The sequence below is a fragment of the Lepisosteus oculatus genome, chromosome 13, assembly GCF_040954835.1.
Source record: "Lepisosteus oculatus isolate fLepOcu1 chromosome 13, fLepOcu1.hap2, whole genome shotgun sequence".
NCBI classification, from domain to species: domain Eukaryota; kingdom Metazoa; phylum Chordata; class Actinopteri; order Semionotiformes; family Lepisosteidae; genus Lepisosteus; species Lepisosteus oculatus.
In genome coordinates, this window is record NC_090708.1 from 15,516,957 (window position 1) to 15,544,220 (window position 27,264).

General features: G+C 37.2%; 1 protein-coding gene across 3 annotated transcripts; it reads right to left on the reverse strand.

Moving 5' to 3' along the window:
• Positions 1 to 26,110, reverse strand: dipk2ab (divergent protein kinase domain 2Ab). 3 transcript variants are annotated; one of them, XM_015361306.2, is made up of 4 exons: positions 25,876 to 26,110; positions 15,069 to 15,932; positions 6,054 to 6,357; positions 1 to 1,671 (listed from the first exon to the last, which is right to left on the reverse strand). In XM_015361306.2, the coding sequence occupies exons 2-4, from the start codon at positions 15,720 to 15,722 to the stop codon at positions 1,340 to 1,342; spliced, it is 1,290 nt and encodes a 429-aa protein (XP_015216792.1). In that variant the 5' UTR covers positions 15,723 to 15,932; positions 25,876 to 26,110; the 3' UTR covers positions 1 to 1,339. The 3 variants fall into 3 exon arrangements, with proteins under 3 accessions (XP_015216792.1, XP_069053551.1, XP_006637874.1); XM_069197450.1 differs by lacking the exon at positions 25,876 to 26,110 and adding an exon at positions 23,537 to 23,710; XM_006637811.3 differs by lacking the exon at positions 25,876 to 26,110 and adding an exon at positions 23,257 to 23,710.
• Between the last annotated feature and the right edge of the window lie 1,154 nt (positions 26,111 to 27,264).

The following is a 27,264-nucleotide window of genomic DNA, read 5'->3' on the forward strand; positions in this document are numbered from 1 at the left end:
TGAAAATCCACAACCTTTATTTCCAAACCTCTGTAACTTCTTAAACTGTATGCTACCCGAAGAAAATCGTAAACATATTTATCGATACATACTTTTTGTTTTAAATAAAAGGAGCAAAATAACAAATGTTGCTAGACCCATTAAAAAAAGTGGTCAGGTATAAATTCCCTTTTAAGACAACAGTCTTGGGTTACTACTTATTGGACCAGAGGAAAGCTGTATAATGCCAGCCATTTATCAAAGCTAATTAAAGCCTAGTGCAGGTCAACTGCAATAGAAACGCACCATTTAAATTCATCATATTCACTTCCTCTGGCTTTCAGTCAGTACATACAAGTGAAACCATCTGAATCAAATATTAATAGGTAAAGCACAAGGAGTTTCTTCTACTGATGAATTTCTTCACTACATGCTCATACCCCATTTCCTACATAAGTTACACTTGAGTCATTAGGGAGCACAAAATAAAAAGGCATTTTTAAGCAAGACTGGGATCTAGGATACATATAACCAGAATCTTTGGTATATGCACAAATGTTGTGATACATGGGAATTCACAGTCCCATAAGCATTTCATCCCCCTTATGTACAATTTTTCAAATGCTCTCTGTCGCCAACATATTTTTTGATTGCCACATTCCAGGACACTAGAAGTAAACACAGATCTACTGTACAATATTGAATAAAAACCACTTCCAGCCATCCATAGGTGGAAAGGTCAAGTGACACGACACACAATTATCCTTGTCTCAAGTATTGGGAGGACTGTTTAAATAACCCAGAGGTGTCAAATGCCAGAGGATTTACCAGTAGAATCCATCTAGGCCACACAGACAGTAATGTAAACTCATTTTACACACAGATACAAAAAAAAATACAAAAGGTTCAATAAGTTCTACAGACGAAACCAGTGGAGATTAAAAGAAATGAGTGTCTTATCTAAAGTAGCCCACCAGAAAAAGGGACCACCAGCTAAGATACGCCTATAAGAGGAATCAAATTCAAAATTGAGCACTATTATAACTGTGACTTCCCTCTAATATGCGTGGCATTTATAAAGCCTTCAGCATTTTATCCAGCTGTACACTGAACTTCCACTCACCCTCCAGTTAAAGAAAATGCAAACACTCAGGATAAGTGCAAACTTTAATCACTTCATAATAGTCATCCTTTAAATACAAAAACTCAATTCTTATAACAACAACAAAAGAAGAAACTGAAAAAAAAACAGCTGACTTATGAGGGGGAAAAGACTGTGCAATGCTGCCCAGTTTAGAACCACAAAAAAAAAAAAGACAACTCAAAACAGAGCCTCCAAAAAGCCCAACAGCTCCATTCACTACCTTGCTTTATTGCCAAGTTGCGCAAGGTAATCGTGTAGTTCTTTAGCTGCCTGAAATCGCCCGTAGCGTTTTTTGGGGTTGGCACACTCGTCCAACAGGGCTTCGAGTCGTCCATCTTTGGCTATTTCTGCTGGAGGGTCATGAAGCAGTCCCCCAGTGGTGCCACGCCACATGGCATGCTTAGAAAGTAGGTTTTGGCAGATGGCATAGTAGTTGTGGTCCACTGTGACGCGCGAGCAGAGAATGTCCTTTGAGAAAGAAAGACAGGCCTCTTTGTCACAGTCCTCGAATTTACTCTCATACCAAACATCCCAGTTTTCTGGTTTATCTGTAGGGAGAGACAGAAATAAAAGATATGGACCATAAGCACATGATACAGCATAGGCAAGTTTTTGTAAAAATCTGCATACATACACTTACTTCCAGACCTGCATGTTTTGAGTAATTTGGAAAATCAGCACCTTCCTACAAAATACAAAGATTCTTCCAGTTGTAGGCATGACAAACAGTATTTGTGCGAGTGTTGGGTGACAAACAAAAAAAATTCAAACCTATATTTCATGACCACGCCATAACATTCATTGGTGGTCATTCTCTTAATGTGACTGAGAAGCTAAGGATAGGATTCATTAAGCCTGAAAGCATGGCTATGACCTGAACCTCACACAACCATGCAACAGTGGTGAAGGATGTGTTACTTTCACACAATTCATAGCAACTGACTTTGTAAATACCACCATTCAATAAGCTACAAAACAGGACACTTTAGGTCAAAGTGACAAAACTGAATACATAAAAGACAAACATTATTAAGAGGCCGGAGCAAGTTAGTACACAAAGAGCTTAAACTGCCAGTTATCATACCTGCATGTGTACCCATATGCACTCTTATATGGTATATTATCATTTACAACATATCATTGAACTGTAATACAAGATCACTATTACAATATTATTGTAGCATACCGTCCAGTACTTCAACAATAAAACTGTACCCTCGCAGAGTACTCATATGGCACTTTTTCACGTCGTCCGCATCTTTCACATTAGAAGACCGACTTAAAGCCACAACTAATGGGGCAACACTGTGAGCACACTGCGGTAATTGTTCCAGACACCGCACAAGTGAGAGAAGACACACATATGAGGAAATACCGAATAAGGCTGAGCTACATGCCCCACTTTTTACACCAAATCGGATTTACAAAAACCAGAGAGTACCCATATTAGAAATAATCAAAAGAAGGGATGGCCGTGTACAGTATTTTACATGGCACTAGTATAATCAAATAAATTGCTCCATTGCTATGCTTTAAAAAGCCCTTTTCGCAGTTGTAAATTTTGGAGGAAATGGGGCAGAAAGGCTTGCATACAGTTCTGAACTTAGAACGAATTCAATTTAAATAACTCCAAACGGTTTAAAGTAACACAAAAATCAATACAAATCTCCCATCACATGTTGTCCTATAGCAATCCTCTATTTCAATCTGGACAATCACAATTTGTCTTGCTTTTCCACAGACACCGTGCAGCCATGCTGCCTTGTTTCCAGTCAATCAATAGCAACGAAGAGCACTGATGGAGACAGATTTCTAAACATTTTGTCAAAGTTGCAGGGGTGAATCCAATTAATCTTTTACTGCAACCCCACTCTCACAAGCAATTCATATCCTGAAATTGACAGTGCCGTGTCAACAGAATACCACAATTGTCTTCCTTCCTACTCTAGCCATAAAAATCTGATGATGGTTGCCTTCAGAAAATGCAACAGCTGCCAAAACTACCCACTCAGCTGCTTTCTTGTACACCGTGAGCTGTTAATGAATGCCGCAGAGGTCCGCAACTGCTCCCATCTTCCCCAAAACATCAATTTGCAAACACGCCTTGAGTTTCATTTGCGGTTTTCAAACCATCTTGTAAATCACATTTTTAAAATACATTCTAAAATTTTCTGTATGAGTGCAAAAAGTTTTTTAAGAGGCATGGAGTACAAAATAAAGTCTCTATGGGCTAGTTTAACAAACCTCAAAGAACAAGACGTTCTACTGTATACATACAACTTAACTTGAAATGCTAAAAACCCACATATAACACTTTCCTTAGCATTAATAAAGGTTGGACTTGAAAAAGGCACACAACTTTCCACAGGACGTATTCCTGTGCATTCGTGAAAGATCACCCATAGAGCCTAAACACCAAACTACTTACTCTAGTCAGAGTTCAAATTTACTAGCTAAGGAAATGTAGGCTTTTATGTATTTAAACCAGTCAAGCAAAACATACTGGGTTACAGAATTAATTTAAGAGACATACTTTAGTTGAATCCCAGAGATATACAAACATCCCTTAAAGTAAATGAAAAGGACTTCAATGAATTTGTATGCTTTTCACATGGCTTTAATTTGTTTGACTCAAAAGACTTACCCAAATCTCCTGAGAAACCCTCCTAAGTCATTCGAAAATAGCTTTCATTACACCGCAACAAGACAACCTTAAATTTCCAGTTTACTATTCCGTTATGAGAACCACTAAACAAAGAAAATCACAATGTTTAGGTCTTTTTTGTATTTCCAATGGAATGTAATAAACATCTCAAACCCTTGCACACCGAGATAAAAAACAAAGTCAGATTTTGATCTGGGGCAATTTCATGTGCAGCATGAAATACTTTAAATACTTAACATTTTAAATTAAACATTCATAGCATTTCCCATAAATAAAATGCAAACATTTATATATCTGTTCTACGGTGTCATTTTGTAACTCTTTCATTTTGTGCCTAAAGCCTTAAATGGACAGCATTTGCAACAGAAGTTCTCAAACAATAACTGCATTACTACTACAAAGATATTCAAATCTTTTTCTTTTTTTTTACTTTGTCATGGTCTTCTTTCAAGTGAACTTTAAACGATAATGCTGCCAATTTTGTCAGTAGAGCACATCTTGAGGAAAGCCCACATGTGCTACTCACTGGAACAGCAGCCTCTGCACATGTGAGATACATAATGTCCATCTGCTGTCAGGATTACAAACATTGTACTTTGGCCAATATGTGAATATTTGTAATTCTAATGATTTAGGACAGCAGAACACAGTGCTCAATAACGGAAAGCCTCTTGCGATTTGTTAAATCAGTGGATTTTTCTTCGATACTTAAAAGAGGAAATCTGGAATTAAACAAAATAAAAATTGAACAGGAGTTCATAATGCAATATGACCCTTTGTAATAATCGCACAATCCATAACAACGCCACAATGCTACACTGCCAAGATCTTCAACCTGTCCTCACAGTGGAGGCTCCTGAGAATGAAAAGATGCCTTCCTATAATGTACAAAGGAAAACTGCAGACATCATACCCAAGGCAATGTCCAAAACACACTGAAACATCTGGGTATACATTCTGGGAATAAAAGCAGTCTTAAAAAACAGTTAGCAATACTAATTAATAATATTTGTTCCCTAGACTGTTAAATACAGTAGATTTACCTTTAATTTAGGGGGCTGGTGTATACAATTGTGTACTATAGTGAAATGAATACATAAAATACTGGCAGCTAAATTATGCATTCGATTTCTATTAATGTATTGTACAGAATGGTGGTTACAAAATACATCAAAATATGACCATATCAAAGCACAGACGGCACGATCGTGTTTTGTTAGCACATATTACATAAAACACAGTGCCGTGAATTAATTTAGAGCTATACATTAAGCAAGCTACAACAACAAATGACAAAAGAAGAGTTTAGTTACTGTACTTCAGTTTTTAAAAACTATCTATAAATATTAATACTCAGACACTACAATATTAAACTCAAATTAAAAACGGAACCATGTAATTCCTTCCATATGCTGTCTGCAACCTCTCAGTTTTGGAATGTTTAACCATCCTTAATTGGCAGGCAACCCCTGCCAGGCATACTAGACGTTGGCACAAGATGATATTTTGCCTGGTACACCAAACCCTTTCATAGTCACTCAGACTTGTAAAGTAACTCGCTAATTTCTTCAATTGATGTGTTGGGTAGAGAGCCATTTCATGATACACTGCCTAGGTATTTAATGATTTCAGACTGGCTCTCCTTTCTGTTGTTGGCATTATTAATAAGGCTGGCATCTATGAAATAAATGCCTAACTTAGATCTAAGTCTGCCCAAAACGCCCAAAATAATGCCGGTTATATACAAATAACATTTACTATTACTATACTTTAAATTAGTATTAAACTAATAACATGATGTGTGACAGTCCCGGCACCAATATTTCACTGCACTGCAGTAAGAAGAAAATTTACCAATTTGAGAGGCTTGGTGTGTGCTTTTCCCCAATATATTCCTAACAGATTGGCATTTCGCCTCGCTCATTCCATTACATGTAATTATATACCCCCAACCCCCTTATGTAAAGGAAACGTTACACTTATCAATCAAGGAAAGAGAAAAAAATAATTTGAGACCAGAGAATACTGCCAGGTATTTTTGTGTGAGATCCAAGCCCAAAGTATTGCTAAATGGACATTTTAGAGTATGATGTCCCAGTACTAGCAGAATCTCTTCTGGCATAATAGTCTACACGAAGATGACTCATCCTTAAAGTTATAGTTTTATGTTAAATAAGGAAACGTTTAACTCAGCTATCTCAGAGAGGCACCAAAAGGCAGCTGTGACAAAGTATCTACAAGTATAAAAATAACCTGAGAACTTACTTTGTTTTATTAATCTTTTATCCGCTACTAAAACATTCTCGGCATCCACAACAATGACTTTCCCATCTCTGGGTCCAACTGCAAAGTTGTCGAAGCTCACATCAAGGAGATAGAGTGCAAAGTCAAAATCGTTATTTGTGAGCTGTTCTGCAATTTCCATCAGCTGTGTGGCCAGGTCTACCCGTTTTTCCCAGGGGGCATTGTAGAAGCTCCAGAGCTCTTCTCCCACATAGTTCACTGCCACCATTCTCCCACATGCTCCAAGGTACTTTGCAAAAGGCCAGCCCTCATCTGAAGGGAAACTCTGTGGAAAAAAATAATTCATTGCCAATTTAAAATTAGCATGTATGCAGAAAGCACAAACATCCGACATGAGTCTTGCACAAATCCCAGCCTTTCTGCTGCATAAACAAGGGCTTCATTTATATACAATACAAAAGACACTACATGAAGCCTACAAGGTTTAAGAAAAAAAATGAATATATAATCAGGTTTAAAGCACACACAAAATCAAGTGACACATCAAGTAATTAAGAGGAAGGCTTTACTGGAATGTCCTGGATAAATTTATTTTAAACATTTGGTTTGTAAAATACTGCACAGTGAGCTCTATGAGTAATACCATAAAAAGTTTTAAAATAAAAATGCTTTTAAAAAGAAGGAATTTTTATTACTCCTGTAAACATTATGGGGGCATTGGCAACAAAGAAATAACACCAGTAGTGAGTGACAAATACCTTTAAAGTTAGATCTTTCAGATACCCCACAACGCAATATAAATAAGCACACAAACGTTCTTGCTCGATATTAACAAGCTTACTCCAAAGTAACCTGAATTAGTTTAATTCACCGCATTCCAGAGTGCCTCCAGAGCTTTCACCTCATTGCTTTTTCATGCTTTAATACCAAGTTGTTGTGAAACCAAACCAATTAAAGATGAAAGCAAAAACTTTATAAGAAACGGAAACATCCTACCTTAAAATTTAAAGCTATACTATCCCATTTCTCTAATGATGATATTGTTGAATTTCTTTACACCTGAGCCATCCGATTGTGGAAATAAGACTTCAGCCCTTCCTGAGACACATGCAGCAATTCAGTGCAGGGAATCAGTAGAAGTAATTCGTGTTCTGGACACACACCACTGGAAGGTGGCAGGTTCAAATCCCAGGTAATCCCTTTGCACATTTAACCAAGGTTATTCAACGGAACTGCTCCAGTAAAATAGCCAGTTGTATAAAGGGATGCAAATGAAAGTTGTTTTAAATAAAAGCACAAGCCAAAAAAATGGAAAGGTGTTACTTTTCACCAACCAAGTCTTAATAATATTCCTTTAGAGCTAATGGAAATCAAATTCAATGTTGGGCATGCTTTAATTTCATGAGTGGCCTTAAATATTAATGGCTGCTTTCATTAAAATGTCATAAGGAGCCTCAAAAAATTAAAAACATGCAATTCTTTTCTCTCACTCATCAACCGGTAACAGCTGTTATCCAGTAAAGTCAGTTTATTTCTTTCCTTCTTCAGTGGAGTGTCGGGTTCAGGCACAGTTGTACAGAATTTTCTGCTGACATTCACGCTCCTACAAGAGCAACATGAAGCTCATTCTCTTAGGTATTCTGAAAATTCTGAACATGAAGTTAACCACTGACCCTGAAACTTTGCCTGATCTTTGAAAGATATTAATTCACTGTTTATCCGAGGTCTCCTGTTAAAAGAGACGCAAAGCATACCTCAGGGACAACAAGCAAGATTCAACTGGCAATTAAAAGAAACCCAGCAAAACGCAACTCCTGAAAATGTACTGGAGGCACACAACCAGGAAGCTGACATACTATTATTGGGTTTATTCATTTTATGCAAGCTGAAACCGGAAAACAACTTTAAATGATTTGTGAGAGAAGGCATGTGGTAGATTAAATGGCATTATACACAGCAAGCACAATCGGATGTATACTGTACATCAACTGTCTTCACAAGAAGTCTTTTGAACCGAGATCTTGCATCTCAAAGGTGTGATCCATGTCCAAAATGTAAATAACTGCATGAACTGTACTAGGCTCAATTATCCAAGTAATTTCCTGGAATTCAAAATCTCAATCAGGAGAACATCTTGCAGCGCCACACAGGCTACATCAATATTTCCTGTCTGTCATAAACAGCAATCAATAAAAAATGAGCTCAATGGCAGAACTTAAATCTTCCATTGCAGAAGAAGCCTTTATTCTGGGGAGACACATAGCAAATCGAGAATAATTTTAATCAATTTATGAAAATGGTGCCTAAGACTGCCAGGTTCATATATTGGATTTAACCTGAGAATTACAAAGAAACCTTTAAATGAAGTTTCCCATCTAATCAAGATTCTGATTTTCTGGTGCAAGTTTCTTGCAATAGGCTTGGTCTATTTCTCTACTACTCCTGTACGAAATCCTACCTACCCATTAAAGCTGCATTGAGAACGTTATTTCCCTTCTCTCCTTGAAGTCTATCGCAACCTCTTACAGTAAAAGATTTCTAAATGAAACCTTAAACTTTTAGTAATCATTGGAAAAGTTCTCCAAACCAAAGACAAACACCCCTTGAGCCTCTTTTTCATGATGTCCTTGAGTGTAATAGCTTCACATGCTGTGACATTTAGGTGAAATACACTGAGAAGAAAAGGTTTTATTAAAAGCACATGGCTTTAAAGAAGGCCAGACTACATACAGCTTTCAACAATTACAGGTCTGAATGTGAACGTAGCTTTTGTTTCCCCCTAAGTGGAAAAAATGGTGGGAAATAGCAAATAAAATGATTGAACTTTCTGGATAACTCACAATTACCATTCAGCGCACATTTTTGTGCATGTATTCAGTAATTATTGGATCCAAAATAATCTATACAAACACAAGCAAGCTGCCGTTAAACAATGAACCTCCAAAAAACAGTGCAAAAGTGGGGATGAAAAACTACTTGAGACTAGGCTAGAGAACAACAAAAGCATGTGCTGTCCTGACTCCCTCATAGGGGCATCCGATACTGTAGAAATGAAAAGGTATTGTTAATAGATATGGGTGGAACACTGGCAGGTCCTGAACTTTGGAGAGGAATAAAATATATATATATAATTTATTACATTAATTACATGTAATCTGCTTCAGGATAAAAACCGCTTTACATAAATATGCTATACATATTCCAGAAGGAATTTTTATTTGGTCTTGCACACCAAACAATCATTTAACAAAAAGGATCCCAGGTTTCTCGCCACACATCCCTACAGGAAGAAATCCTCTCTTCTACAGCTGCTCCACTTGTGCAAAATAACCATTTTTTAAAATCTCTTACCCGGACTTGAATTTACTGGCTTGACCTTCCATTTATGGGGGTATAACAGCCACCTTTACTGTGGCATTTTCTTACCTACTAAAAATGTAACCACAACCAGCCCAGAACGAATGGAGTGCCCCAGTGGAAACTTCTCAAAACCCACTTGCTGGCACGCTCCACTCACTACACGCTGCCTGGGCTTGTCTGGCGAAAACAAAAACCTGCACTTGCCTGCAACTCTGCTACACTTCAGAGTACAAAGAAAGCATACACATTTAGGAAAACATGCACACTGATGCAAAATGACTGAATCATGCTTGCGTAGAGCAAGAGAAGTGTTGAAGGACAGAAGTGCACAGAAGACCTGGATGCAATTTCTGAAAGATCTTTTTCAAGACTTGTTCAAAAACAAGAAAACAGATTAAGCTGTACCCAGTATTCCTAAATCATCACGTTCACAATGTTAAAGAATAAACCAGAAAGTGTAAGCCTCTTAACTGCAAACTGTAATGCTCTGTGCAAATTATATTCAGTCAGTATTTGTTGTGCCAGGTAAGCTGTTAAGGATAAATGACACTCCTGTATAATGTCTGCAACCAAGAAGGGGAGGGATAAAAAATCTGTCATTAAGACATTCTTTTATCTCCCTTTGCTGCAGCTCCGCAAGCCTCCATCTGGTTTTTGACCTCAACCTTCAATATGTTTACAAACCCTTTAATTAGGAAATAAGTGGTAAAGTATGTCTCTTGCGGGGGAGATGGGGTGGGGTAGACAGGTGTCTTCAGGCTCTGAGATTAAGTAATTATCACACTGACCAACACATGGCTGGTTGTAAATATCAAAAGATGCAAAAGAACACCCAAACAGAAAACTCCTTAGAAGTTACTCGTTGTTAATCTAACCAAACAGCTAGCATCTAAATGCAGAGTAGGTTGGTTCACAGGCAGTAGAATCTATTCAAAGAGAAGTCCCTGGGACCACCAGGCAGCAGGCAATCAGTTTTCTCTACACCATCATCCAGGGAGACAAACCAAAGTTTTTAAGCAGCTGGAAAACGGTCTCAGATATTTCCCCATCTCACATCAACTGGCTTTAGTCCGAAATCAAAAGCCTCTCTAGAATAATAAAAAGCCTTTAAGCATTTGGGGACATTAAGCTACAGTGCACAAACCATTTCACATACATCTCGTGTTTCACCTTTGCTGGCTGATGTTTTTAGCAAGAAAACTAGCAAGTGGATCACTTAGACTTCTGCTTAACTGTTTTTACACTCTGTCCCTGGTATCAAAAATACCTTGCCACAAGTACATTGTTCCACATACAGACCTTTATCCAATTTCTCCTCAGCCACTTTATTAAATATAGTTTGCTCTCTTATTTCTGTCTGAACAGCTCTTAATAGGCATTTGGATTATAATAGCAGGTGGGAATGACAATGCATCAGGAAACCACAGTGAGTGTTTTCCTGGCAACATATCTGAACAAGTTATGAGACTCAAATTGGTACAGGATGGGGACCAATTATAAATTCCATTCAACTTTTTAAGAGCTCTAAGCAAGTTTAAAAATATACCTTAGATAGACAATTGAAATCAAACAGCCTGTGATTAAGAGCTCAGCTGGAACAAAAAAACAGATGGTACAAGAATCCCCCAGGATAAGTGTTAGAACCACTGGTGTAGTGCTGTATATATGAAGCCTAATACACATTATATACTTACAGTCAAAATTAAACCAATCCAATTTATAGTGTCAGCACTGACTGCTAGTAAGCATACATCTAAACAGCTCAGCGACAAGATCTACTGCTAAAAAGTGCTCCGATGTACCGAAATCTACCTGCCACAGGTGTGCAGGTGGTTAGCATGTAATGGTAAAAAAGTGCTGATGTTAAACTTAGTGAAGTTATTTTGATTACTAAAAATCTCAAGACTGATAGCAAGAAAGCCTTTTTTTTGTCATTTATCAGTATTTCTCCACTGATTTAGTTAATACATGCTATTGTGATAGCAGTCATGAGGATAAATCAACCACCTTAATGGTTAAGAGTTAATTCAGAAATGGAAAAAAAGGATTAATCAACATGAAAAACCGTATGTGTTACATTTTATTTTTCAGTGGATTTCGAGTTTTCTAAAAATGATTAAAATTCCCTTCTGACTGCACCAAATTCAGTTTTCTAAAACTGAACATGTACGCGCCTGTAAAAAAAAATATGCTTGTTTCAGAATATATGGATATTCATGAAAGTCTGTGGCATATTGTGCGATTTCAAAAGTAGAACTATTAGTCAGTTACAGCACATACAGTACTTTAACAATTAATATAGGGCATAGAAAGATATTACATGAAAAACTGAACTAGCTTTTTGACAACTCCTGATTTTGCAGTTCTTAAATTAAGACCCTAGAGCTTTTTTTCCCCAATACACCTACTTGTTTTGAGATACTAATCTCAATATAACTTAAAAGCAGAACATCACAGCTGACCCGAAATGTTCTGTTTTCGTCTGTAGAAAACGAATGCATTTGACTGACGTAACCGCAAAAACATGTCATGTACTATTCTCAGCATGACTGAACAGATGGGCCTGAAGACTCTGAAAAAGGAAGAAGGGAACAGTCAACATACACCGATTATAGGAGCTCTTTCAAATTGAGGAATTTCTGCCAGTTAAGGTTTCCTGTCAAATAAACGGGTAATGTTGTTAATGTTTCTGTGCAGGGCAGGAGTTTTATTCAAGTTTTAGAATGTTTTGGTGGTGGTTGGGATGGGGGATTTAGGCCTGTAGAGACTTTAAAATAACTGCTCATTAACAGTATTCGGCATATCTGGATTAAAAAAAATACACTGCATTTAGAGATTTACATTTCACAAGGCTTCAGTTGTTCTGTCATTATTTTTTTTTGCAAAAATATTTTCCCCCTCAAAACCAAGCAGCCAAGCCTACTCATGACTTTACAAGCAGGGAAATTGTACTCCAATTCGTCTGAGCACACAGTCCCCACTGTCTGCCAAGCCTACTATAACACAAAGAATTTTTTTCAGCTGACAAAGGGAGTCTGGTTTCTTATACAAAAAAAGTTGTTGCCAGTAATTGTGGCCTCCAAGTGAATGTAAGTTGTTTTGAACTAATCCAATCTTGCTGCATTTTTGGCTCACCATTAAATATTAGTTTGCAAGAAAACTGGTTAAATGTAAATGGCATGATGTTATTTATGCCTATTGTGTGTAAAGTAATAAGTAATTTAAAATGTAATATGGCAGACATTTCACTTGATGTAGTATACAATAGATGCTACAGAAGGGTACAGATACATTTTTTTTAGCCCAATCTCTTATCCAGCATTTCCTTGAAAGATGGCAGGGTATCAGTCTCAAAACCATAGCTGGGTAGCTTGTTCCATACTCCCACAACCCTCCGTGTAAAAGTGTGCCATCAATTATGTTTTATGTGCGTCTTTGAAGACTGAGTACTTAAATCAGTTCGCATTGTAGTCTTCTCTGTTGAACACTAAAAAGACTTTACTGTACTTTAGTACATTCCTTTAAACCTAAAAATGTATCTGGTTGCTCTTTGTTAGACTAATTCTAGAACAGCAATATGTTGTAGAGTGATTACCAAAATTGTGCACATTTCTCTAAATTAGATGTTACTATGGAAGCAATAAAGACACCTATTTTCATATAAAGCTTCATTAAGGGCAGTTTATTTCCATTCGGTACCTGTAGTTTAGTATATATTCTTCTTTTGTCAGCATTAAATGTTATCTGCCAGGTTTGCCCAGTCTTGAATTTTGTCAAGCATTTTAATTTTCCTTTGCAACTTTTACAGCGTTTGTAAAACTTCCCTTTTGGCGTGATCAGGAAACTCTCTAGTGTACAAACTATACCAGAACCTAGATCTTTGGAATGGATTAGGAAGAGCAGATGTCCTAATGCAGATTCCTGCTCCACTTCACCCAAACCAGGACCTTCACCCCTTATGTCTACTTGTTTATCCAATGACTTGTTGCAATCCAAGCACACATTACCATGAATGCATACAGCTTGTAATTTGGGAATGTTAATAGCAATTCTATCAAAGGCCTTCAGAAAATCATTAATGAATGATCATACCATATGGTTTATTACTACTGTTCCTTTTTCATAAATAAAGCAAGACCAACCTTAACACACTATCCCCTAGGATCTTATTTCCATTATAATGATACTCTGGTTTAATTCCAATTGTTTCCATTTCAATAACTTTAAAAGTCAGAAGTAAAACCAAAAATTAAATCCATTACTTGGCTCAGTTTTGTCACCCTTTTTACAGGTGGCCACTGCATTAGCAATTTTCCAGTCCATGAGCACCACCTTTGTCTTGAGCGCTTGCTGGGAGTGTTATGATAATGGTCTATGAATAGCATGTATTTAAGGAAACAGGACAATCAGGTCCTGGCAAATTATTAATCTTAACATTTTACGAGCTTCTAGTATCTGCAGAACGTTTGCTGCTTCTTTACTAAAATAATTTATTACAGTCTGAGGCTTCTACTTTGGTAAACACCAAGACAAAGACTAATTTGATACATCAGTTATTTCTTTTTTGTTACCTAAAAGTTTCCCTGTCACTATCCTGGATGCATTTTACTTCATCCTTTACTGTTCTTTTGCTTTAATAATACTGAAAAAACCTTTTATTAAGTAACGCAACCACCATTGCAATTTTATTTTCAACCTCACTTGGTCTTATATCCTTTTAACCTCTGCTTGCGATTAATATTATTCCTTTAAACACTTTTCATCCATTTGAGAGAATTTGGTTTTTCCTCTTGTGCAAACAATGCAGAACTCTAGTCTTTCAAAATTGAGAACAGCACAAAAATGGATCATTTAAGAAAAACAAATGCAAAGAAAACTGGCATAACTAAGAACGCCACTGGCTATTACACAGTTAGACGATCCTTTATTCAGTTTCTAAAGGCAATTCTAAATACCCTGGCACGAATCCCTGTGTTTCTTGTCATAAACAGAAAAAACACTTTAAGCCGAAAAAACAGCTAAAGGCACAGAGGCACTCAATAATCAGCCTGCGATTTGCCCTTCTCCATCTTGTAAAGCACCATAAACCTATCCCAATCTCCTTCAATAGGAGGTGTACAACTTCCTTTTTTCTGGAAAAGGACTAACCTTTAAGATGAAATACAGACATTCCAATAAACAAAGCTCCTCCATATCCTTCAGAGCTTGTGGTTATTTTTTCTCATACTACAGATCTCATGGCTGAGACACAGAAATTCTTAGCTACCATTAACAGATGCACAGCCTAAATAATTAAAAGTGCTATAAATGCATTGTTAAATATGCAGTGCTTCAAGATAAAATGACTTCACTTAAAGGAGACATCACCACTTAAGAGTCAACACAGGAAATAAATAATTGTGCAGGAATGGATTACTGGCTGGCCTTAAAACCCTAAAAAATGGTATGAACAAGAAAACGAAAGGAAAAAAAATACCCCTTATTTTCCAGGTGCTCTTCCGGACAAGGTCTATTTGCAGAACAAAAAATGATAGATTCTGCTCTACTTGCTCTACTATCTAGGGCAAAGCAAGCACAAATCTTATGATTAGGTTTTAGAATACTACTGGCCATAGATCAAAGTAAACAGCCTTATGTCAAACAAACAGAGCAAATAAGACAACACAGAGGACATACCTGAAGAACCAGGGGTTCTGGATTGAATGCCAAGGTCATCAACAGTTGCATACGTTCAGTGTCCTTTAAATTCTTAAGCAGAAAACTCCCTGAATCTTTAGTCTCAGCATACCGCCTTACTATTCTGTCCAGCAGTCTTTGAGATGGACAGTGCACAAGATCTGACCACCCCTCTACAACCTCCGGAGTTAGTAACCGAACATCCCCGTTTAGGCGAGCAAATTCAGTCTTGTACATTGCTTGAATCAGGTCGCAGCGTGGTCGACCTGTGGCTCGTTTACAGATTTTCTGGTCGATCTCCGCCAGCTCCTGATTGGACCCCAGGCGTTTGAGAACAATCCTCCTGGTCCCCTCCCTTGGTTCCCCATACTGTGCAAAATAGACATTTTTCACGTTGAAAAAGTCAAGGAATCTCAATCGTCCCCATGTCTCAAACGAGATCTGCCCATTCATGAACTTGCGGCACCAACTTGTGCCAAAACAAGCGGGGCACTTGTTGAGGTTGATGAAGCGACGGTCCGTGAGTTCATTTTTTTGGAAAGAGGCAAACAAGTTGTGAGTGTTCATCAGCAGGATGACGAACAAACCAATGACGAACAGGAACTTCAGGCATCGGTACAGACGGCCGAACTTGAGGGAAAGGAGGCGCAGCATGGTCTCACATAACACTGTATGGTACTAAGGGAAGGTCTGATGATGCCTTAGAGCTTCACCATCATGTCTAATCAGGCCCAGATTTCTTCTTGTTCATAGTCTACAGCTCTTTATTTAGGAAGCAATGCTGGAGTCGTATTGCAGCGAGAACTATGTGCCCCATATTTTCAGACGTTTTGCAAGCCCGCCATATGAAAACTCAACAGCAGCCTAGAAGAAAAGAAAAAGAAAAATATTAAATCCATAGAAAACAAAAAAACACAATGGTACAACCTGACTTAATAGGGCATAATGAACTTAAACTCAACATTCACTGAAATCCAACAGCTACATCAAGTTTCACTTCCTGTGCACATCTTGCTTTATAAAATGTTCTTTGCTGTGTGCTCTTGTTTTACATCTGCTTTCTGGGGTATTATTTTTTACAAATGGCATTTCTTGGGTAATTCAAGAAAACTCACTAGACTGGTTTGTGAGCTGAAACCAGATCCCAAAATGCACCCTGCCCCTGGAATTACAGGTCTTACAACCTTAATTACTGCATTGACTATGTTACTGGACACTCTTCAGCAGCAGTTTCATGACATCTCCAAACCTGTAATATGTATGTGTACTGGAGTCCATGTCCTTTAAACAGTATCCAATTCACAATTCATCCAGAATACATACTGTACTCACAATTTAATGTTGTGCTATGTGTTAAAGGTACAACAAAAACTAATCAGGAATTAAATCTGGTTTCCTCAGAATTGAGAGGAACATGACGGAGCACAGTACTAAACTGCAGCTTGGCTTTATCAAACAATCTTGACAGTAGGCACTACATACTAATGAAAATTTGTTTGATGCTACTTTTTTGAAAAATAATACAGTATACAGCAAATAAACAGGGTGTGAAAGCTCACATTTAAAAAAGATTTCTAAACTCTGTTTTAAAAACACTGAAACAGATGTTTTATGAAGACAATAGCCTGGGGTCTGAATATAAGCTTTTTGTGTACCATATACTAAAGGTTGGCGTATCGGTCTTTTTGGAACAGTACTGAAACTGCTGGCTGTTCACAAAAAAGTACTCCCGTTTGTGTGCAAAACATGAGACTGGTGTTGCTGAACTTGATCTTATGAAGAAAAGGTTTTGTTTTTCTAGGTACATCCAGTTAAGCCTCAGTCATGCACTAACCATTCCTTATCAACTGCAGAATGGCCATACCCCCTTACAACACAAAATGCCCACATTATAGATGCTCAGATTGGGTTGATGGCATCAATATTCATTAGAGGTTTTGCGGGAGACATCTCGTATACATTAGCTGGATTGTTCCGATTCACCCGTGGAACAAAGTAAGGTCTATCTAAGCAATTACTATGAATGCAGACGTTTATATTTTGTTACTGCAGAAGGTTCAAAGCACTAACTGATCTTTGATCAGGGTGTTATCACAGAGATGAATAATTCTATGTTAACACCAACAGCTGCAAAGGATATTTTTTACAGACATTTATTGCCAAAAAAATTATTCCAGCAGTTAAGATGCTGTACTAGAGAAAGGGCAGGGGAAGCCTTCGACAGGCTACCTAAATGATCCCAGAAGCACCTGGCAATAATAACTGATTTTAATACACTGCCTATCACGGTCTTAAACTTTGTGAGGCAGGCATTCAAGGTACTGGAGACAGTGAAAAACTGCATAGATGTGCAGTGTTGGCAAAAAACGGTAAGTCAGTAAAGATCCCGTATATTACCAGACAAATTGCCACTACTTTATTATTCACACTTCCAAAGTGATCCAAATGAGAAAACCGAGTGCGTTCATCTCTAATCTTTCCTTCAGAGGCAGGTCTACATGTGTTTCTGCAGGAATTTCAGTGTTGACGGCCTAATTAATTTCCACCAGAACAGAAGTGAAGCTGCTTACAGGCAACAAGAAGCATGACCAAACAAGAGTTATTGACTTCGAGAGCTGCCATTCCAACCGAGACCTGCCGTTATCACGCGTCTTAACGCGCATGCTTCTCTGGCAATCTAAGCCTTAAGCACTTTGAAAAGTGCAGATTGCAGGAAGGAATTTAATGAGCTTGGAAAGATTGTTTCAAAAGTTTGATCCCCCCCAGGTCTTCTACTTGCTTTTCCACAAAGCGCATCACACCTAGCAGCTAATGTTTGGCTACTAATTCGAATCAACACACAAATTGAAGCCCAACACGCCTATTACAACCTTATTTCAGAGATCTTCAAGGAGAAGTCCATTTTACTCACGAAAATGATTTGTGAAATAGTCAAGGCATCTGAAGGTCAGTAGAATATCTGCACAATGGACTGCTCAGATACTTTTCAGATTTTACTGAAGATGTATGTATAAGTGGATTAAGAAAAGCCTCCTATTACTTAAGCATTCCCTTCTGACAGTGGTACATTTTTATAATAAATGTAGAGTTCTAAATTTTATAAAGCTCTGCATTTTGAACAAATCTTTAAAAGTAATGGCACATTCATATTACAAAAAGAATACCACTAATGAGACACTTCCACTAGTGTTGAGCCTCGAACTGGAGATTAGAAAATATAGCTTGAAATGCCCCAAGCACCACACCTTATCTTGCAGTATTTAGCATTTGAGACGGGCACTGTTTGCACACAATCTTTAAACCTGTTAAATTTAAAGCAATCAACAGGCACAGAAAACAGACAGCTGAATTGGCAATATATTTAAGGTATACTTCCAGATATTTCAAGTCACTTCAGGTGAGATGCGCAAGCTGTGACCGGCTGAACAGCCCACTGTAAATGCAAAATCAGAATGAGAGCGTTATGAATTATTTGGCTATTAGTTTGCATACTGTACAACACCATGTCCCTAGCGGCAATCCAGAATTCCAGCTATCCAAGCAAAAGCATGGAAATTCGTACTGCTCTGCATTTCCATTTATATGCTAACCTTCATTTCAGAAAATACAGTGACCTCCCAGCAGATTTTATACTGCTTTTCCTTGTCTAACAGGACATTAGGCGTCTTCAGAAGCCAATTAAGAACATTAACCCCAAGTCTACCCTTACTATCAACTGAACATAGCACATGCCTAGAACATGTAAGACAAGTTGTATTTTTTAAACTTATCTACAAAGGTAATGCGAACATTTACAAAAATGTAATCACGATTGCTATGGGTTGCTATTAGACATCTGCTGTAGGAAACAGTTGGTGTTAAGTGCAACACAGAACTTTCACTAGGTCAAATACAAGGAGACATTAGGAGTCCCCTACAGAGACTATCAGTCTTCAATTAAAGCCTAATCCAAGGCTGTATCACTTTTATCTGCTTCTTTTGCAGTTAATAGGGAAATAGGGATTCACAATAGAGGTAGTGCGTAGGTTTGCCTCCTGTGAAAAAAAAACATTTAATAACTGTAAAAGTTTCATTTATATAACACTATATATACAGAGCCAATATACATAATTTAATTTCTAGAGCTCCAATACAATGCAGGTCTAGAAATGTTCAAACAACTTGAAGGTCATCTTGGGGCACATTAAACATAAAATTGCCAGTCTCTGTACATACTGTACCATGAATGCATTCAAAACCGAAGAACAGAGAAAAAACATTTCAGCTGTTGGTTAGACCATTGTACTATCTCAAATCAAAAAGCAGACAAAACTAAAAATTGTTTCTTTATATAACCTGGCTTTGTCTTGTATTTTTTTATGTTTCACCATTGGCCATCAAGCAATGTAAATTTCACTTTCATCAACCCTCACAGCATGGACAAACCCATGCTGTTATATGGTCCCTGTTATATTAATGTTTATTACAGTTTCTGAAGAAAGAGCCAAATCAATTTTCATCATAGTAAATCTGCCAAGTGCAAATCAGTTCCTAAACATGCTTAACATACCATATGCTTGCACATTGTCCACAAAACAGAGCAAAAACTAGTTCATGAAAGCTTCTTCGAAGTACACATTTTCCCAATCAACATCTGGCCACACAGACTACAGTAGGACTTAACCAGCAGATGGAAATGACAAAAAATGACTCAGTGATAACATGTAAAACATGCCGAATAAAAAGCAAATAGTCAAAAACACTAAGATTTATATTAAAGGCCAAAAAGCCAGTATTTCCACAACTTTGGCTCCTTTATTCGAGTAAATAGATAGTTTTCAGTGTAGATGATACATGTACTGTACCCATCATTTCAGTCTCTCTCTTGCAAACGGCCCTGTTTTCCTAAAACGCACAAGAGCAATACATAGAATAGAACAAACAACAAAAAATGATAACTAAATGAATGCCAAGGAGATAGGCAGATACTGTAGGTAGAGAATACAAAGAACAGACCTGTAACTCACAAGCCTGCCTAATTGGCAAAACCATATATTAAAAATAAAATGCTGAATAGCTGAAAACATCCAGCATTTTTCAAAAATTGACTGCAGTGCTTTGAATTATTGTTGATAGGGATGTCTACGGTATATGCGTTTCTAAACACACCACATCCAAGTACTGTAAATGGATAAACAGATTCAAGCATTGCATAAAAACATTATCACTGTATTTTCAAATTTAAAGAATCTCACAGGATTTTCCAAACATTTGCTGTGATAGAGATACATGGATCTGATTGACAATGTTATTTAAAAACCGAAAAAAGCAGCACACAGCTTCTAGATTATCAGTCAATTCAAACCTTAATTACGAAATTAAATTTTTCTAACTCTATGCCGTGCACATTAGCTGAATCTACAAAGGGAGGAGCTGAGCGAATTAAACCACTGCCCCAATATCTTACAATTTGATTCAGCTGCAATGATAAAATTAAAAATTAAAATCGTGCAACTTTTAAGAAGTACAAAATTAAGCTTAAAATTAATTTTACCCACTGCTCAGTGCAGTTTTATTGATTCTTGTCTTGCCCCTCCCTTTCACAAGCTTAGGCACAAAACTGTGGACGTTCAGGAGCTGATAGAAATAAACAATAGTACATGAAACAACTGAGAAGTCTGGAAACAGGTTTTAAAACACAAGACATCTAAAATATTTCTAAGATAATTCCTAAGCTAAAAGAACCAAACTTAAAATGTGGCAGTCCTGTCTCTAACTTATCCTCATTAACTTACCTTTTCCGATAATGCTTTATAAAATAACTCTATAAATGACTTGCAGCACTACTGAAAGTGGCAATGGACAGGACATTGGTCAGTTTTTTTTTGTTTCATATAAAGAATTGTTAAAACCTTACACCTGTTATCTAAAGTTTTCTTTACTTTCCATTTATCAGTTATTGCCAGAAATATTTCCCTTCCGTAATTGCCAGTAATTACCCAAAGTGCCGGAAATGTTTTTTAAAACTGTCAAATTATTTCTAACAATACTAATTATAGCAATTCAATACTTCCTAACTTGGAAAATAATTAAAATGGCATACATTTCTATTAGAATCTTAATGATTTATTGGAATACAGTATAGAACTACTTTGCAGTGGTTACACTAAGTAAATCTTGTCTCTTCTGACAATGTAATATGCACTGTTTCACAAGGCAATTCTGTGACATCTTGTAAAAATATTTCAGAAACATTCATTCTTGGATTGTCTGGTGAAAATGGTATGCACCACATTCAAAATCAAAGAAGACTTTTTTTTTAATAATGGGAAGATATTTAATGAAGCCTGAAATAAAAACAATTTCTGCTTCATTCTTAACCTTTTAAAGGGTTCACCAGGCGTTCCTATACAAAAGAACAGTTTTATTCATCGCTTCGAGTTAATATGCAGTAGCACACAGAGATAAGAAACTCCTCAAGTTTTAAAAAAAGAAATCAAAAGTGTGATGGAATTGTTTCTGACATCTGCCCCCATTTTGTACCACAAATACCATCCAGATCATTAAGAGAAACTCTTGGGGGGGGGGTTGTTCTGTTGTGCTTATAAATTTTCTTTTATAATTATAATTAGAAATGTTTTCGTTTTGTATAGAAAAGCACTCGAGCTCCGAGTATTCCTCTATGCGTTACGGAAGAACAAAGACTCAAGTAGGAGCTGCACTAAATTTAAAGTCAAGTTCTTGTTCTTGAATTGATCCAAATAACCTATTCGAGACGAGGGAACGATATTTCACGGTGCAATTCTTTAGAAACGACTTGAATTGTCTATGAACTTCGGTACAGTTCGCGAAGGTGCATTTCCCTGCGGAAAACCCGCGCTTTTTCAGAGTAAAGTTATGATGTGGCGCAGAAGTGCTAATTGCAACTGTAGCCTGGCTCAAGCTGTCACAAAGTTTCCAACACAAACTGGCAAACATGAATCAAAAATCTGTCCTAAAGCGGACGGCAGGATTTGTCACCTTGTTGAGGAATTACTGGCATGGGTCCCTTCCTGGATTCAGTGCATAGCTGACTTTTTTCTTACCCTTACCTCATATTTTAAGCTTCTCAGAACCATGGAGCGAAATCTGAAACTGTTACACTGTGCGGATGTTATTTCCAAACTGCTCACATATTGTTTTCAAAATAAAACCAAAACAGAGAACTGTTTGTTCCGTTCAGTGTTATGGTTAAAACACCATCTGTCAATATCACCCACAGATGAAAAACAACCTGTACAACGCACGCTGAAAAAACTTCAAGTCTTCACATGCATATACAAACCCTTGTCTAAAACCATCACGCTGTAAATCATTACATCAAAGGACAGGAATCATTACCAAAAAAACAGCAGGCCTGTGATACCCGCACGCTAAATGCGATTTTCCATTCAAACAAAATCAACTAATATTATCTCAGCTTCGGAAACAACGAAATGTGTAAGAGCAGGTTTAAATAGGCAAAGTTCCCAAAGACTTTTCAGGAAAACAACAACATTTAAGTCTACTTTAAAATTCAAATCCAGTTCAAGCTGCTTCTTACTAAACTGTAGTCCATTCATTTGCCGGGTGAATTCACAAAACATTTTCATATCAAATTCCGTGAGCACCCCGTTTTGTTTTGTAAAGCGAAAATCTTCCGTTTCAAAACCTAATCTGCATTAACCAACAGCGGAGGATGAGAATTTACCGCTTTGATCATTCTGAACGGCAACTTTAGTTTAACTTCACTTCGCATGTTCGCTACTGTATTTTAACCTAGTCCCAAATGCAACATCCTCTCCCCCTTTTCTAGGATTTGTCCTTTTCGAGAAGCGTTGTTCCAACGCAAAACCGAACTTTAATAAAGGGTTTGTGAAGTTGGAACAGAACTAGCCACATCACTCATCGTCTTTTTTATTGAAACAAACATGCTCTGCAACATATGTTTTAGACTTTTCGCCCCCAAGAACAATACTGTGAGCAGTTCATTCTGATTTCGTCACGGTCGCTAGCAAAGCATATCGTGTTTCAACTAAATTCTGAGGTGTGCAGTGCAAAAGACATCTAGCCTTTTTACCGATATCTTAAAACGTTTTTACTTTTCCATTGCTTTGCACGAAAGTTGTACTGTTTACACAATTATAATTGTTCTTAGCATCAGTGCATGAAAGAAATAGTAAAAACAAACCTGCATTCGACTTTTCTTGACTCTCTGCTGTATATAGAAGTACTGTAGTTTCAAATCAGCACTCAAACGCGAGGCTTATTCTCCAAACTGCAGCTGAATATTTTGACTTGACACCTTGGAGCACTTAAGACGAAAATAAAAGGACTAAAGTAGATATAATATGCATGCCCAGCGTTACTCGCGAAAACAAACTCAAAAATCCCTCCAGATAACAGCTGGCTTGTAAAGAAATAAACGGTTTTGAGGTCGCTTCTTAACTCTCCCTCTGATTAATGTTTACCATGAGTCGCTTTTGTCCTTTTTAATAGATGATCTTATTTCGCACATTGCAGCTTCCCCTCTTTATTCCGATTTCGTATTGCTTCTACGGGTATAGCTTGTTTCTGCTCCTATCTCACTCAGACTCACACAAGCACCACAATGGATCCTATCCCGACTTTTCCAACAGTACACGATTAGCATTTACGACCCTCCTTGCCCCTTTACGTTACTGGTTTCCAGGAGATCGGTTTACCGTTGCTAAGGCACAACTCCTCCTCCCTCAGTAAAATTGGCTGGTCATTGGTTGGTAAATCGCTACTGAAAAGCTCTTTAAAGGTTAAATCCTATGTGGAATATCTCCTAAAGAAGATTTTTTCCATAATGTCGTTGAACCTCGGGTGCCCCTAACTACCCACGCACAAATAATTGGCAGTTTCTTAGTCTGATGGTGCCAGAAACTATATTGTGATATTCCTGCATGAAATGGAAAGAAGGTTAATGACTGTTTTGGACAATATCATAACCTTATCATTACAATATAAGTGCCTGTACGTTTACAATCCTGCGAGTTACAGTATATCAACGGTTTATTTTCTATCATGAGTCTTTTCCGATTGAGCAATGAAGATTTCGAATCTTGAAACCAGGGACTTAAAGTAACGCTATCAACACCTTTATTCGATATTAACTGAGGTAGTCCGTACATATCGTACATACAGTACTGTATGAGCGACCGTATATAGTAATGCATGAGTGTTAGAGGAATTATTTAGGAATACTCTTGTAAATTAACACACTTTAAATTTTCAAATATTAGCAATTATTATTAATTTTAAACTTCATATTAATCATAAATAATAGGTGGTGTATTCTTATTTCACTGCATAGCTGATTCAACAGTGGCAAAACTTTTGTATTCATTGTGCAAACCAACACATACTGTACTATGTATAGAAGAATTCTGAAAGAGGAAGTTTCTTTTGGACTGTTTGCCAAAAAGGTTGGGGGAGACTTCCAAGGAACATTTAGAAGTTAGCTTGACCTAGTGAGCTGAGACAAGACAAAGGGAAGAGTGGAATTTGTTTTGCTAACATCAGATATCATTCCCCAAATACATTCTATGGGAGTATGGTGTTCTTGTGTGAAGCTGAAATTGGACCAGAATCACATGCATTTAAGAGCTAAGTTGGACAGCTTATCGAACAAAATGGATGCTATTGTCTTATATAAAAAAACTATCCCCTAAACAATGTATTGTACATTGTAATGTCCCAATTTAGAAAGTCACCTATGAATATTTGGTCAGATTGCACCCTGAGGCAAATCTGATTTTAGAGTGTTAGAGAGAGAAATTAGGACCAATAAACTTTCCTGCTCATCATTTTCTGTCTAAAGTAAAACTATAGATTGTAGTGTTTCAGAAAAGGTCTTATTACTGCTTTGACTGAGGAAAGATTAGATATTTGCCTAGTATTATCAATACTCGGATGGGTGTAAAGCACCATTTACATAATAATAATATCCTAACTTCACTGTATATTGGATTCGTATGAATCTGTAACAATAGCTTGTAGTGCTTCAGAGACCCATTAGGTCTTATTAATGCTTTGGCTGAGGAAAGATTAGATATTTGCCTAGTATTATCAATACTTGGATGGGTTTAAAACACCATTTACATAATAATAATATCCCAACTTCACTGTATATTGGATTTGTATGAATCTCTAAGAGAAATGCAACACTTCTAAAAAATTTATTTTGCTTTTCTAAGTGTTCAAAAAATAAATCTGTTAAAATAATTATTTGTCAACCTGACAAATTAAAGCTAAAGAAGCAACATAGACAACATACATTATATGATAAAGTTATAAAGAAAGGACAGAAGCAAGGGAAAGTGAAATGCTCTATCAGTTTTTTTATTGTTGTTCCAAAATACTTTTTGGTCAAAGTTATTCTTAAGGCCACACTTCTTAAACAATTAGTAAAACACCTCAGCTAACATGTTTTGGAAAACATCAGCTGTCACACTGACTCAAACAAGACCACTCTAGTAATGGATAGACAAATGACTTGATCAGGCTTTACATCTCACTTAAAGGGTTTTTTGGGCACATTGAAGTTGTCATCACCCTGAGACCCAACATGAACTGACTATTAGAGCTGACTGACTATTTGAGCTCATTTTTAAAAAGCATACAATTGTCATATCTGGAAATTAAACTGTTTTACTAACAGTATTTTATCTACAATTTATTTTTATTGTTCCATGATCAAAAAAGCATACAAACAAATAAGAAAACACAGCAACACCTTAGTAAAAGCATTGTACATTATTATTAAAAATAATAATAATAATACCTGTATTTATGTAGTACTTATTAACCCAGAGGCTCCCAAAGTACTTCACACATAGAATAAGACCCTCTTCATCCACCTCCGAAGTGGGTTATGCATGGTAGCCATTATCCACCAAAAACTTTTCAGACCGAATCTGACTGAGAGGTGTTCAGTTATAATCCCACAGATGGCAGCTTCACACCATTGGCTCCTCAGCCAAGCAGAGACACGAAATGTCTGAACCTGTGGTCCCTCTTGTACTGAGTAGGATTGTTATTGCAACAACACATCATCAGCAGGGTAAAGCTAACCACTAACAACAGATTTAGCAATCAGCCATCCAAACATTTTGTAGCTACTCCTTCCAATTCAGGGTTGCAGGGGAACCTGAGCCTGTCCTGACAAGCAAAGGGTAGAAGGCAGGATATATGCAGAATGGGAAGCCAGTCTATCGTAGGAGCAGCAACACAGACGCAAACACACACACTCACACCAGGGCCAATTTTCCCAGAAGCCACTTAAGCTTGGCGTCCTTGATAAAGACCACTCTGGCCTTGCTGGCCATACTCTACCAGTCTGTCTTTGGACTGTGGGAGGAAACCGGAGCACCTGGAGAAACCCAAGCAACACGCAAACACAGGGAACATATACAGTACAAATTCCAGAAAGATAGCACCCAAGGTCTGGAATTAAACCCATCTCCGGTGCTATAAGGCAACAATGCTTCATCAGTTGAAGTAAGGGGTAACTAGGAGAGCCCGACTGTACAAGGCCAGAGCAGTCTTTATCGAGGACACCATGCTTAACACCTCTACTCTTTTGAAAAGTTCTATAGGATCATTAATGACCCTTCAGAATTAGAATGCCTCATCTAAAGGACAAAACTCATGGCCCTTATTATCATACTTGATTTTGTAATTCTGATCTACAGGAAAAAGCGCCACCTACTGGTCCACCAACACCACTTGAAGCAGCAACCTGAATTTTTCTAAGTGATCTCCCATTCCAGTATTAATCTGGAATGATATTGATAATTTCAGTACAGATCTGGCTATAAAGCAGTACCACTGCTGCATAAGTAAACATGAGTATTTGTATTGCATTAAAGCATGGTACTGCAGGTGATTTTCAATAAAAGGCATGTAAGTCTGGAACAAAAAATAAAATTGCTTTCTTAAAGGGTTAAGAAATACATTAAAATGTCCCATTGGATTTTTTTCTCGCAATTCGAAGAGTGGAAGCCTTTCCCCAAGTATTTGTGTATTAACACACTCCGAACCTTTTCTCTTCACTGAACTATATTTTCTCTCAGTATTGTTAGCTCTATAGTTTGTCTTTTACAGTTCTGGGCTGTGGAAATCACACTTCTTAAAAAATAACCAAGAATATTTGTTGTATCAAAAATTTAAA

Coding starts and splice junctions, on each gene's coding strand:
- dipk2ab (XM_015361306.2), bottom strand. CDS start 15,722: ATGCTGCGCCTCCTTTCCCTCAAGTTCGGCCGTCTGTACCGATGCCTG. Junction 6,358..15,068: donor CAGAACCCCTGGTTCTTCAG/GTATGTCCTCTG, acceptor TTTTTTCCACAG/AGTTTCCCTTCAGATGAGGG. Junction 1,672..6,053: donor TAAAAGATTAATAAAACAAA/GTAAGTTCTCAG, acceptor CTCTCCCTACAG/ATAAACCAGAAAACTGGGAT.